This window comes from Gouania willdenowi, chromosome 24, assembly GCF_900634775.1.
Source record: "Gouania willdenowi chromosome 24, fGouWil2.1, whole genome shotgun sequence".
NCBI lineage: Eukaryota > Metazoa > Chordata > Actinopteri > Blenniiformes > Gobiesocidae > Gouania > Gouania willdenowi.
The window spans coordinates 14,761,089-14,775,088 of record NC_041066.1 but is presented as its reverse complement, the minus strand read 5'-3'; the positions used below and the strand labels follow the sequence as shown (position 1 = coordinate 14,775,088).

The 14,000-nt window shown below is 35.9% G+C and overlaps 2 protein-coding genes across 2 annotated transcripts in view; one reads left to right on the top strand and one right to left on the bottom strand.

Moving 5' to 3' along the window:
• Positions 1-6,047, bottom strand: part of LOC114457522 (bromo adjacent homology domain-containing 1 protein) — a 32,509-nt gene extending 26,462 nt beyond the window's left edge. Inside the window, exon 1 of the mRNA XM_028439447.1 lies at positions 5,590-6,047. The gene's annotated coding sequence lies outside the window, so the exon portion shown is untranslated. The remainder of the gene's footprint in view (positions 1-5,589) is intronic.
• Positions 6,048-11,720: 5,673 nt separating this feature from the next.
• On the top strand, positions 11,721-12,644 carry ora6 (olfactory receptor class A related 6). Its single transcript, XM_028439929.1, has one exon. The coding sequence runs from the start codon at positions 11,721-11,723 to the stop codon at positions 12,642-12,644; it is 924 nt and encodes a 307-aa protein (XP_028295730.1).
• The last annotated feature ends 1,356 nt before the right edge of the window (positions 12,645-14,000 follow it).

Below are 14,000 nucleotides of genomic sequence, written 5' to 3'. Positions count from 1 at the left end.
GCGCTTCCCACACCTCCAGTGTGGCAGGTTTAGAAGCTTTTGCGCGGCGGACGCTTTTACCGTGCATCCGACGTCTCCAATGCGGTTGACGCTGGAGTTGGGATTGCTTAACTTTAATGGCGCATTGACCAATCAGGAGCGTTCGCCAACCATGACGTATTCAGAATAATGAGTTTTTTGGGTTTTTTTTTAAAACCACTAAGCGGAGACAGATGGACAGGCTCTCTTCTGCTGGAATAGAATAGAGCGTCTGAAGTTGGTGTACTGGAAGGAGATGCGAGCGCTGATGCGGGTCAGCAGGTCGTCAAACTGCATCTTCGACGCTGGTGACAAGCGTCTGTATTCAATGAGAACAAGCATCCACGATTTTGACGCCCAAAAATGCGTTTGGTGTGAACGTACCATAAGAGTGGAACTCATACAAGTAGTTAAAGTTTAAGTACACCCCCAGGTTTTTGCTGATCTGCCACTAGGGGGAAATTAAAAAAAATGCCTTGATTATTGAGTGATATAGAGTAATTAAGCCACGCCCAGTCACATCAGCCCCGCCCCACCGTGCAAAGCAGTTCTGCATGGAGCTGTCAGTAGCTGGGTTTACATTATCCTTGGAAATGCGCAAAATCTAAATAGCGCAATAAAAACTGGTGATGGAAACACCTGAATTTCAAAAAAAAAGCACTCAAATTTCACTGAAAAGGTTTTAAGCTTTTATGAGGAGGAATTTCAGACGTTTCAATATTAAAATGTGTCGCAAAAAGTGCCATGGAAACACAAATTCCCGCAAATACACGCCACAGAATGTGACGTACCTGGTCACATGACCACCTCTTTCCGAGAAAACATGGCGGGTACGTGTAACCAGAAGAGCAGGCCGAGAAATGTCTAAGCATTATACTTTAAATTTATTACTGCAACATTACAGTTGAAACAAAGGAATACGGAGCGTTATAAGGAGGTTTGGAGCGTCCATCTTCCTGCAGCAAAGTCTCGCGGGATGAGATTTCACAGGAGTCATGAGGCTCCTGGCCAAAACAACCATCATTGGAAACGCGTTCAAAGCGCAACTATATTTTATTGACATTTAGAAATATCTCTTTTATTTTATGGAAATCTGTAATGGAAACACAGCTCGTCAATGCCCACTTTGAGATGAGGAAACCGGTCCCTCCTCCCATCTCTTATAGGAGGGGCGGGGCCAACAGTGACATCACTGATCCAATCTCAGCCAATAGCTAAAACAATTTGCAAAAGCATAACATTTACTCTGACATTTAACAACTAAAACTGCTAAATTTAAATAATTAAATTAAAATGTGAATAAACTACATTACTTCATATCTAATCATATGTAAGGCGTACTTACACAACCCAAATAACTCTTAGCCAATGTCTTAACTACTGTATCTCTTTATGTTTTTCACTTAAGTAATATTAAAGCCTTAAGCCGAATTTCAAATCAACACAAATGTGAACAAATTTTAAAAAGGAGCCACGCAAATTAAACAAATTACAGTTTAAAAAAAGCAAATCAGTATTTACCTCTCCTCGAAAAGAAAGCAAACTCTAAATATATTGGATATTGGCAAATCAAAGACAATACAAAATGACGCATTTTGAGAAACCTTTTTTGCAAAATAATCAGAGACAAAACTGTGTCGTAACAATATTCTTTTGAGAGTATTTTTTTAAAATTTCAGCGCTCCATATGCACGTCTCAGTATACACTACAGTGGGAGTTTTGCCTTTATCATCTGCATTCCTGTACAAATTTCTGTCACATTTTTTCCTGAGCTTTCCTGGTGGACCGTAGGGAGGGCTACTTGTTTGATGCTTATCAGCATGTGTTACGCAGGCTATCATTTCAAAATACTACCTTATGTAAATATATCTGATGGTTCACACCACCTCTGCTTCTCTTCTCCTGAAAATAAGACATCAACTACCATTTGGTGACATCATTGTCCTCATTTTAAAATTAGTGATGTGGATTATTACTACAGATTGATTTAATAGAAGCTTTCTGGGAGACAAACCACGAGGCTTCTTTTGTTTTAGCTTCACGATTAAACTTTATTCCCTCATTTTTTTCATGAGGTGGGAAATCTCTACGTTTGATTATAGATTTATTCCAAACGGTGACTGAAAATAGAGAAACAGGATCAGATCCAGTCCCTGGCATTTCTTTGAGATAACCTGATTATGACCATTTTCTCCTCAAAGTCTCAGAAAGGATCAAAGATGTGCCTTGTGCCTTTGTAGTTTACTGTACACAAGCCAACCATGAGGAGTAAATGGAGTAAAAGATCACAGAGCACGACTAGATCCCCTGGAATTATTGCACTATTGGTGATAATGGTGAAAGCAGGGCGAAGGCGAACAATATATCATGGGACAAAAAATATATATATATATATATATATATATATATATATATATAAAATCAATAGTATGAGGACATCTGTCCCAAGGCGTGTCTTTTAAACCAGCGGTTCTCAACTGGTCTCATCCTGTGACCCAAGTTTTGCCACGGTCCTTAAATTGCGACCAAATTTTTTATTTTTTTTTTAAATTCAAAGGACCAAATTTAGGTTTTCAAAAATAGCTGTTGAAAACACACTGTTATGGACATATATACTAAATCTATATATTTTCCTTTGCAACATGCATTTCACAACATGTCTAAATAAAAGACAAGTCCAAAATGAGAGACATTGAGTATTTATTTATTCATTTTTGACCCACCCAGTACAGGTCCGGGACCCACTTTTGGGTCCCGACCCACAAGTTGAGAATCACTGTTTTAAGCTACAGGAGACCTACAGTGTTGGAAAGAGTTCTGAAATATTCTACTCAAGTAAAAGTACCACGACTTGGTGTTTTGTTGAAATGTGTTCAGAGTTTGTTGGTTTTTTAAAGGGGGTGGAGTTCTTTTCTTTGTCGACTTAAAAGGACAACAAGATTAGGGATGTCCCGATATGATACCGATATTGCAGCCTTGCGTATCAGCATGAATCGTACATACTTTAATTACTTTTCTTTTTTTTTAATTTAATATAAAAAAAAAAAATTACTTATTTTATAGTGTGGAATGTTAGAAAAGGCTTGATCAGGTGATGTTACTCAAACAGAGAACAATAGTCAGCAACAGTAGGTATGTGAAAAACTGACCCATTTATTATTAACCAATTGGTTACATACATTTTAACCTTCAACATAATATCTACAGTATTCTACAAATAAATAAAATATTTTTTTTTAAAAAACGAAAATTTGAATCCAATATTTGTTTTCAGGCTAATGTCGGACCGATATCCGATATCGGATCGGGACACCCCTAAACAGGAAACAAATATTTAACTGTTAGTCCAATGTCAACTTTTAATCAACTTTAAACAAATCAAAAGAATGGCATCTATCAGCGATGCCTGAACATGGAATCATAACTTTTTACCTATTGGAAGGTATGTCTGTCTCTACCACAGTCAGTATCACATTCTGATTAATTTAACTGTTCTGGCAAACTACAGTAATAGCCCTTTGAGGAAACGTTAATGTTTACATGGTTGATCATTTTGAAGACTCTATATTAAGTTGTATTCCTATTTGCACAAACAGGTGGTGACTTTAAGGGAAAATACATTTTTTTCAGCAAATGATCAGCCACTACACAATCACACACACACTTAAACAAAATAGAACCTCTGTGTGTCTGTACCTGGTTTGCAGTGTGAGCTGCTGCCATGGTTCCCTAGTGTTTTCAGTGGTGCACGGTGACAGACATCACCACAGAGCGACGCTACTGCGGACACCTGAAGCGTCTCAATCCAGTGGAGTTTCACTTTCAGATGAACATTTTATTTTGTTTTGTTTTTTTTCTTGGTAATAGATGCAAATGAAGATATAGCAAAGAACAAACATGCTCGAGTCAAATGAAAAGTTCTGATTTTTTCTTAAAGAGTACAAGCACACAAAACGCAAGTGAATGTAATTCCTTACCGTACGCATTTGGAGTCAAAGTCTAAAGATCGCAACTAGGCCTGAAGAGATTCGTCGAATAAACCGACTAAATTGCGTGAGTCGATGAATCGGGTTTTTTTTTTTTAGAACACTGGGTCTGGTTTTTGCGCTTAACGCTTTTAATGAAACACCGCTGCCCCGTGCCTGCACCGTCTGGCAGAAAAAGCAGCAAAATGTGTTTTTTTAATTACTTTTTTTTAAAAAAAACAGCAAAAAAAAAAGTGTTGGATCATGACACACTGAACAAAAAAGCAGTTTTATCATTTCTTAGCAACACTTCATCCAGCAGCAACACAACTGGAGGATCAATTTAACACAGCGGACTTATCAAAGAGTAACCACAGGTCAGCTTTTATCTGTTCTTCTTACATAAGGCAGATATACCTGTAAATATGGGTCTAAAACCACACGTTTTAAATTCCATATAAGACTACCATGTGTAATGACATGAAAACATTTGTATCTTCTTGTAATTTTAAACATTTCAAAAGTTTTGTATAAATATCAATAAAAAATGTAAAGAGAAAAACAGAAATAAAATGATAATAACCACACTTATAACATACAGTAATGCGCTGTTATTTTTGCTTTATATTTAAGGACGTTGTATTTGCATTTAGAATTTATTTTGATTTGTCTTACTTTAAATTCGAAAATATAAAATGTTGTTTATTGTTGAACTTTGGGGAAACGGTTTTGTTTTACCTTAATTTAGATACAAATGCATTGTAGCTGTGTTTATTATTATTAATAATGATAATAATAAGTCAGTTTTATTTAGCGTTTTTCAAAAAAAGTCAAAGAAGCTTTACATAAATCAATGTTGCTTATTAGGCCTTATAATGCCTATTGTAAAGGTCATGTGAGTGTATTTAATTGATTTTTTTTTTTAATGCTTTTTTTTGTGTAAAATAAAAACAAGAAGCATAAAGACTGCAAAACGTGTGATTTTTTTTTTTTCTTCCATGATTAATCAATTACTAAAATATTAATGTTCCACTTTGATGTTTTAAAACACATCTTGTGCAAATTTCATGCACGGAGAGGAATATTTTTTATTGACATGATTTGGTTTTCATTTTAGACTGTTTTTACATTCTATTTGCAGAGTGACAGTTTTAGCACTTTAATGAGGACAAATGCATCTTATTTATGTATTATGTATTATTTATATTATATTTACATGTGTTGAAAAGGTCATAACCAGAGTATATGTGAGTATGCACAGAGTTAAAGCCAAATAAAAAATAATGGGGTTAGGGTTAATGCATTTTTTTTTTATCCATTCTTTTTCTATTTCTCAAAATATCGTCCTCTATCGTAATCGTGAGCGCAGTATCGTATATCCTCTTGTCACGTGAACTTTGTATATTGTCCCACCCCTTGCACAGACATATCGTGCATTGCTAAGCCTGTCCCAGTACCACTCCCTCCTGAGAACCTCCTCTATCCCTAGGGGCCATTCTCTGCTCATGTAACGTCCTGCAGAGGGAACGCTGACCACATGTGACCTGGGAACACAGTCCACCACCAGGTAGAGGATGCAGGAGGAACAGTGCGTGCGCTACTTACAGTCACGTGTCCAGGCGTGGATCGTGTGTGAAATCAGCCCGACTCGTTCAAGTGGGGGAAACGGGCAGGATGTCGCAGATGTTTCGGCGATCAACTCGGAGCAACGAGTAGAGGCAACCCTCGATCCCTCCAACAGGCACTGGCGACGGGGCTGTTTATCCGAGTGTCGGTGATCAAAGATCGGGCTCGCTCCGTCTCTCGCGCACCTTTCACTTTGCGCACCAGTCGGTGTCGGTGTCGGTGTAATACTCAACAACAACAACAACAACAACACCTAGAAGCTCAATACAAACAGACCGCAGCTCTGACAGACTGGCCCCATTGGCCCGATCCACTGGTATAATAGGAGTCACGCTACGATGTTCTGGTTCTAAAGATCAACAGCGAAATGTTCCGCTCAAGAACACCAACAACATCCTTCATCCTACTTCAAAGCTGTAGCAAGTGATGGCAACATGGTGAGCCTTTTAAAGTGGTATCCACGCCTAGCTGAGAGCACTGGATCCACCCCCTGAAACTTAGTGGGACTGATGCTCTTCGCCATTGGCTGGACACACACACACACACACACACACACACTTTGACAAAGGGTTGACATAATTATTACTCACATAAATTAAATTAGAATAATTACAAACATTAGAGGTGCGCTGTGGTAATTGACCCCCCCCCCCCCCCCCCCCATTCCTTTGGATTGCTATGGAAACCCGTTTCCGCCACTAAAAAAATAAATAAAATGGACAGTGGCGATCCCTAACCCTAACCCTAAAAAAAAATTGCGTTTTAGGGTTATTAGCTATAACCCTAACCCTAAACATTAACTTAAACCTAACCCTAAGCCTAACCTTAAACCTAAGATTTAAGGTTAGGTTTAACCTAAACCTAAACCTAAACCTAAACCTAAACCTAAATCTAAATCTAAACCTAAACCTAAATCTAAATCTAACCCTAAACCTAACCCTAAACCTAATTCTAAATCTAAACCTAAACCTAAACCTAACCCTAACCCTAACCCGAAACCGAAACCTAAATCTAAATCTAAATCTAAACATAATCCTAAACCTAAATCTAAATCTAAATCTAAACCTAAACCTAAATCTAAATCTAAATCTAAGCCTACCCCTACCCCTAACCCTAAACCTAAACCAAACCCTAAACCGAACCCTAAACCTAAATCTAAATCTAAACCTAAACCTAACCCTGAACCAAAACCTAAATCTAAATCTAAATCTAACCCTAAACCTAAATCTAAATCTAAATCTAAACCTAACCCTAAACCTAAACCTAAACCTAAATCTAAATCTAAACCTAAACCTAAACCTAAACCTAAACCTAACCCTAAATCTAAATCTAAACCTAACCAACCTAAAAATTGTTGCGATATAGGCTTATAAACTAAACCTAAACCTAACCCTAAACCTAAATCTAAATCTAAACCTAACCAACCTAAAAATTGTTGCGATATAGGCTTATAACCTAAACCTAAACCTAACCCTAAGACGCTACATAAGTGTACTTCGGTAACCGTACCAACAGCACCGGGTTGTTGTCCGTACGACACTACGATTAGACACTTTCAATAAAATTCACCACTGCAAGTCATATTTATGAGATAGAAAGTCATAACTATGAGATATAAACTGAGCATTTGTAGCAGCGTCTATACCAACACCGACTCACCATTCTTAATTACACCTTGAATAACAGTTCATTCAAAAAAATGTTGGCTGTTTATTCAGTTCTTAGAATTCAACACATGGTGCATAGTGTAGAAAATAGTGGAAATACAGTACATAAATACATATTTATTGCAAACTGTGTTTATTGGCACCTTTACATTAAAAATTTTTTTTTTCATAATTATGAATTTACTATCTCATAATTATGAATTTACTGTCTCATAATTAGGACTTTCTTTCTCATAATTATGACTTCCCATAGTGATTTTACATTTTTTTAGCGACTAGCTTTTAAAGTAATTTTAAGTCATCTCGCTGCTTTGTAATGTTTGTAAAATATTTTATATTCAGTGCAATGAAAGGTTGCTTCATAATGTAGATTTATTTCAATATGAGTTCACATCTTTAACAGTATTCTTTACAACACATCTGTTTCACCAATACCAGAATCTACACTTATCAGTGATTAAGAATTTTTTATTTTTGACAATAACATTTGACAAGATCTGGGCAAATATGTTGTAATGTTGCATTAACATGCCTAATAATCACTAATGTTTGTAAATGTGTATGTTGTTTCTGTTTGATTACAAAACAGTTTTTCTATAAATTATTATTAAGTAATGACAGTAAATCCTTGTTTTTTTATTTATTTAAAAAAAATTTTTTTAATTAAATATTGTGCTTTTTAAAGAGGCTGCCTTGAGTTTTATTTTGAAAATACTAACGTTTCTGAATTAAGCTATAGTGCTGTTGTTACTTTGGATTTCTGAGATAATTTCTTTGTCTATGAAGAATATTCAGCTGATAAAGTATAAAAAGGAATATTTCCTTCTAAAGGCTTCTTTTATATGCAGCCGTAATGTGATATTCTCTGTTATCTCAGGTTCAAACTGCACCATCTTTTTATTAGATACACTTGAGGAGAAGAACATTTTCCGTGATGGGTCACGGCTCGGTCAGCGGTAACAAGGTTCCCAAATCTAAAACACTGGAGGACGAGGAAGTGGGTTCATTAAAAAATTATTTCATCATGTTTGTCTTTTGTGAAAAACCCTTTCAGAATCTTAACTAATATGTTTATTTTTGGATTTTTTCCCCCTGTGATTAAAATTAAACACAACAAATGACAGAGCTTTTTTGTTTATGACACCAAAGAGTCAAACTGCTTTTTTTTTGTGTATCCATTATTGAATATTTCAGCGTTTGGATCATCCAAAAACACACATACATTACACATTTAATTTACTTCACTGATGAACCTAATTTTTTTTTTAATAGCAAAGAGTTCACTGCAACTATCAAATACATCTTTCATTTTCATGAACTGGTTGTTACTCAATACAGTTTATTGTTTGTAATTAGATCAAAAGAATTGGCAAATTAAGAATTTTAATTCTTAAATCTATGATTCTGTTGATTTTCCTAACTGTGCTTGTGAATACACATAATATAGACAGATAAATAAAAGCTGAAATTACAGACAAAAAACAAGCAAACAAAAAAAATAGTACAATACAGTGTTAAAGAGATTAGTTTGAAGTCTACATCAATATCGGTCTATATGTACATTATCTTATCCTTAATTAACTTACTTTATGGCTCATTAGCATATTAAATAATCCCTGCTATCAGATGACTCAGGCAGATTTTTCATGAGTCATCTGGACAGTGAAGAGATAATGGAATTATAGATGGTTCTTCCTGTTCTGCTTTATTAGTTCACATGGATTTCCTTATGTACAGTAAGTAAAATCAAGGCTATTCCATTTCTTCTCGACAGAAAATTGTAGGAATTTAAATACGCGTGCTTTGCCATTTCTTGCTCAAATCTATGCATTTTTGGGGGAAAAAAAATGGTGATTACAAGTCGGCAGGTTATAAAAGCATGAACGTTGTGAAAATTTCCAAAATTATAGGTGGACGATGGACAGTTTCTCAAAACGATGAATGTCAACATGAAAAATAGGATAGAAGCAATGACATTAATAGAAGAAAAGACCAGCATCATTTCAAACTGATTTGCAATAATCAGTTAGCAACAATAGAGGCACCATTTTTGGTATAAATTGCATTTTAGATTAGAAAGGTGATTACGTAACTCCTTTATATTCCTTTGCTACCAGCGCACAAGGCTCAACCTTTTTCCAACACTGTGGGATTCACAATTAAGCTGAATCAGGATGCTGGGCTTGGTTCTAGTGAAAGCTTGTTTACTGCATGGTTAAGGAGAATAGACAAGCCAGAACAGGAACTTTTCCGACGCCGAAGCAACGTCCAAAACACTCGTGCAAATGAGATATATTGTCACTCACTGTGGTAGTGTTTTCTGCCATTTTAAAGTGTTTAGAGTAGATTTTACACTGAAAGAGGAAGTATAAATATAACATAGATTCGGGGAAAACTCCAAGAAAACTTAAGATACAAAAGCCTGGACAACTTCCCCTTTAAATTAAATGAGAAAAAGAATCCAAACATTAAACAGGTAGTGTATGTGTACTGCTTTAATTGTACATGTGTATAAATAAAGGCTAAACTTGAGGGCAAACCTCCTCCAGTAAATATTCTCTCGCAGTTATCTGGATTAATGATACTGATCATTATTACATCCACCGTTTATGGATTTGTTTGTCTTTGAACAGTCTAACTCAAAAACTATTTAAATGGATGGATTTTGGTGATTTTTAAAAAAAAAAAAAATATCTGAAATAGGATAAGAAACAAGTGATTAAATAATGGAAGTGCTCCAGAATGATATTCTGATACTGGATCCAGTGGTTCCTAATCTTTTTTGTCCCGTGTACCCCCTTTGCATTTTTGTCAAATCATGTGTACCCTCTCTTATCATCAGTACCCTCTCCATAAATGCTTCTCCTACACCCCTAACTGTATCTAAAACATTGGTTCCCTAAGGCTTAATCTACAAATTCTACAATAAGTGGAATTGAAAGTGGAATTATTTTATATTTATTATTTTTTTAATACCACACAACTTTTATGTGATTACTTCAATAGTAAGTACCAGTAAATATGTTCTACTTTGTAAAAATGTATCTAATTTTGGTCTCATATTATCAGAAGTGTGGTAAATTGGACTCTACACCAAATCCGGCCCTTTTAAGCATCCAATTTGGCACGCAGGAGAAAGTAAAAGTGACAGAGAATGAATCCATTTGTAGACATCTCAAATACACCAATTTAATCAAACTCTACAATATTTTAGCACTACGATGTTTAATACTTTGTTTATATCACATGAATGCAGTCATTTTTACCTGCAAATTGTGGCAAGAACTCTCAATTTTTCCACAAATCTGGCAATTTCTCACAAACAGTACCACAAAATTCCTCAAAATTACACAAAAATTGGTTACAAACGCAATCATGTTTTTTAAGTGAAGACTGCAGGGATTGATATTACAAACTAGTGCACAATGATGTCAAAACTGTACTTTTTCTGCACCTAATTGTGACCTACTTGAGATCAAACTGGTCCATATTTGGCCCCTGAACTAACATGAGTCCGACACCCCTGCTCTACAGCATAAAATTAATCCTGTTTCAATAATCTACAAGAAAATATAGTATTTTATTTAGTTTGTAGTGAATTTTTTTTTTTTTTTTAAATAGCCCAAAAGTGGGGGGGGGATCAATGGTTCCCAATGTTCTGCTCTTGTAGCGGGTTGTACAGCACCTCCTGCTGGTGACTTTGTGCCCTCAAAGTGTGAATTGCACCATGGCATCCCTGATCTAGAATAACTGTGAATATCAGACAAAGAGGATATTTGGTGCTGGTGGATGTTTATGTTCTCGGAGTGTTCTATAGTTGACGCTTTAAATGCTTTAAACCACCTGTCAGCTTGTTGCAATTTATGTTGCGGGAACGTCAAAATTAGACTAATCTATCTATCAATCTCTGATTTAAAGTGTGGATTAGGGTTTCATGTACTGATAACTGATTGCAATTCCAGTTCTTGCGTCCTAATTTCCACACAAAGCCTTTCAAGATGTATTTATATGTTTTTGAATTCATCTATATAGCTGGTAAAATATTAAATTAGTTGGTCAGAGAATCAAAATGAACCCTTAACTTTTACTCGATGTTGCTGACCAGTGGAAAACATGTCACTGCCACAATTCAGACACTTTGCTGGTCTCAAGGTGAGTCTTTGAAAAGCTCAGAGGTAGGATCATAATTACTCCCAGCCTTCACTGTTTCCAGCACCCAGTTGTTTTCCTTTCTCTATAATGAGCACAGCCAGCCATCAATCATGAATCACATTCTCCGTGAACTTGATAACAAGTGGGTTTGGTCAATGAAGCAGCAAAAGAAGAGAAAGGCGACACATTGGAAATCTTTGCGCCTTACTGGGACTTTATCTCTTCATCCGGTTCTTCAAAAGCAACAAACCAGTAACACATTTTTGTGCGTACTCTGGCTAACTTTTAACAATGATTGATTATTCAGTTCACCTACTGGCCTTGAGAATCTTTGTTTCTTGCATTGGATTAGTGGGTAATGTAATGCTTCTACTTTTCATCTTTGGAACTAGATTATCCCATATTAAAACATATGAGATGTTTCTCATGGGGTTAGCTGTGTCCAATTTAGAGGAAATTATCACCATCAACGTTTATGATTTGCTCATCCATCAGGCTTCCTACACTATTGACCGTTGGTCATGTCACTTCCTGAAGTTTTTGACAGTCTTTGGTGAAAATACCAGCATCCTCTTCACTGTCCTCATCAGCATCTTCCGATACCAGAAGTTGAGGAATGCCACCAAGAGGGTGAGCCTGACCATTTCCATGGACAGCATTAGATCAGCCTGGATGCTGAGTGGGATTTGTGTAATCCTCTCTGTGCTTGTCAGTCTCCCCATTTTCTTCATCGACCCTCAAGACTCTTCGAGGAACATGACAAGAAACGATAGCAGCTGTTCACCAGACTTTTTTCAGTGCAGTAACAATGACTGTCCATTCCTAAACCGTTCATACAAGGTAATCTTTATCACCGTGTGCCACCTGTTACCTTTAGTCATTGTCACGTTCACGGGATGCCTCATCCTGAATGTGCTACTGGGGCAGAGGAAGATGGTAACACCAGTTGCTAGCGTGAGTGGGTCAAGTAGTTTCAGCAAGACTTTTATAGATCCAAGGATCCAGCGAAGCACTGCTGCTGTACTCGCAGCTATGGGACTGTTTCAAGTAGACTGGACTCTTTACTCAATCTTGCAACTGAACTTTAGTCCAATCGATGTCCCTATTTGGGCCGAAGTTGAGTTCTTCATTTCAATTTCCTACACATCTTTTAGTCCGTATGTTTATGGCGTAGGAAGTAACCTGTTTACTTTTAGGAACCTAATAAAGAAGTAGCAAACATAATTGTATATATATATACATATATACAGTATATATGTATATTTAAAGGCTTTTTGTAGTTTTTAAAGCTCACTCTCATTTTATTACAGACATAATTTTTTAATCAACAAGCAGGCTTCAGTGTTGCATTGTAATATGTGTATATTGTGTTTTTGAACAAACAGAACACATTGTAAATATATATGACAAATTAATAAAATCTGCATGATTTCTAAAGATGTAAACGTTTCGGTTGCTTTGACATTTTAATTATTATCATTTTAAAACCCTTGAAGTGGTTTTTAATGCACATGTTTAATACTTGATCAAACATGTGCAGGGTTTTATGAAAAGCTATAATTATTTTCTATCATTTAATAGTGCTTATTTTAATCTAATTTTAGGTTATAAAACCCCATTTTTGTGGATAAACTTGATATATTTTTTAAGACAACGCGTTCACTGTGTCCTGTTTATTTACATGCACAACTACTATGAGATTAACTCATGCCTTAATTCAAGTGGAAACCTAAGAAAATGCCTGTAATTAGACGCCTGGTATATTCTTTATTGATATAAATAATAAACAATAGCCATTTAGTGTCATTATTTAATTGTTAAAGTAGAAAGACTGGTGATATTTATTGAATCGCGCACAAAACGTCGAAGATTCATTGTGTGAAATGGTTGACATTCCCACGTGGGGCACATGCACGGGGAAGCGGAGCTGACTCGTGCTGGCTTCCCACTTCCTGGTCTGCGTGAGGCCCCGCCCTGTTGCTCGGTTAAACGCCTTCGTTTCACAAAGGATGAACTATTTACTGCAAACAGGCACTCTAATGTTGTTAATACGGTTTATACAATAAGACAATTCACATTTTTGACTTTTGAAGCATAATCCAGAAGCCTTTTGTGGTCCAATGTTCACCCTCCGTTCGATCCTGTGTGAGTTTTGAACCCATATTGTCAGCACAGAGCAATGACGTGTTGCTCACTTTGAGCTTAATATTGAATAAAAAAAATAAAAATGACGATTAATCAGTAATATGTGTGATTATTCATTTGATTTCTGCAAACCTAGCTGACACTAGTGTTTTATTCTACAGAAGAAGGGATCATGAGCAACTTATACCACAATTGTACAATATGAGAATACTGACCAATGTGAGCATTAACGCAGGAAAGAAGAAATAATGGGTAATTGTGCGTGTTTGTGGTCATTTTTCCTTTTATTTTTGTATATTCTCCTATTTGTTTTGTGTGTGTTTTTTCATAGTTATTTTCTACTCTCATTGTGTGTGCGTCCTTTAAGTCATTTAGTATATTTTGTTTCCATTTGGAATAATTTTTAAAAGTCATTTTGTTAATGTT

Bases quoted from the DNA above. Each gene is read 5' to 3' on its own strand.
- ora6 (XM_028439929.1), top strand. From the start codon at position 11,721: ATGATTGATTATTCAGTTCACCTACTGGCCTTGAGAATCTTTGTTTCT.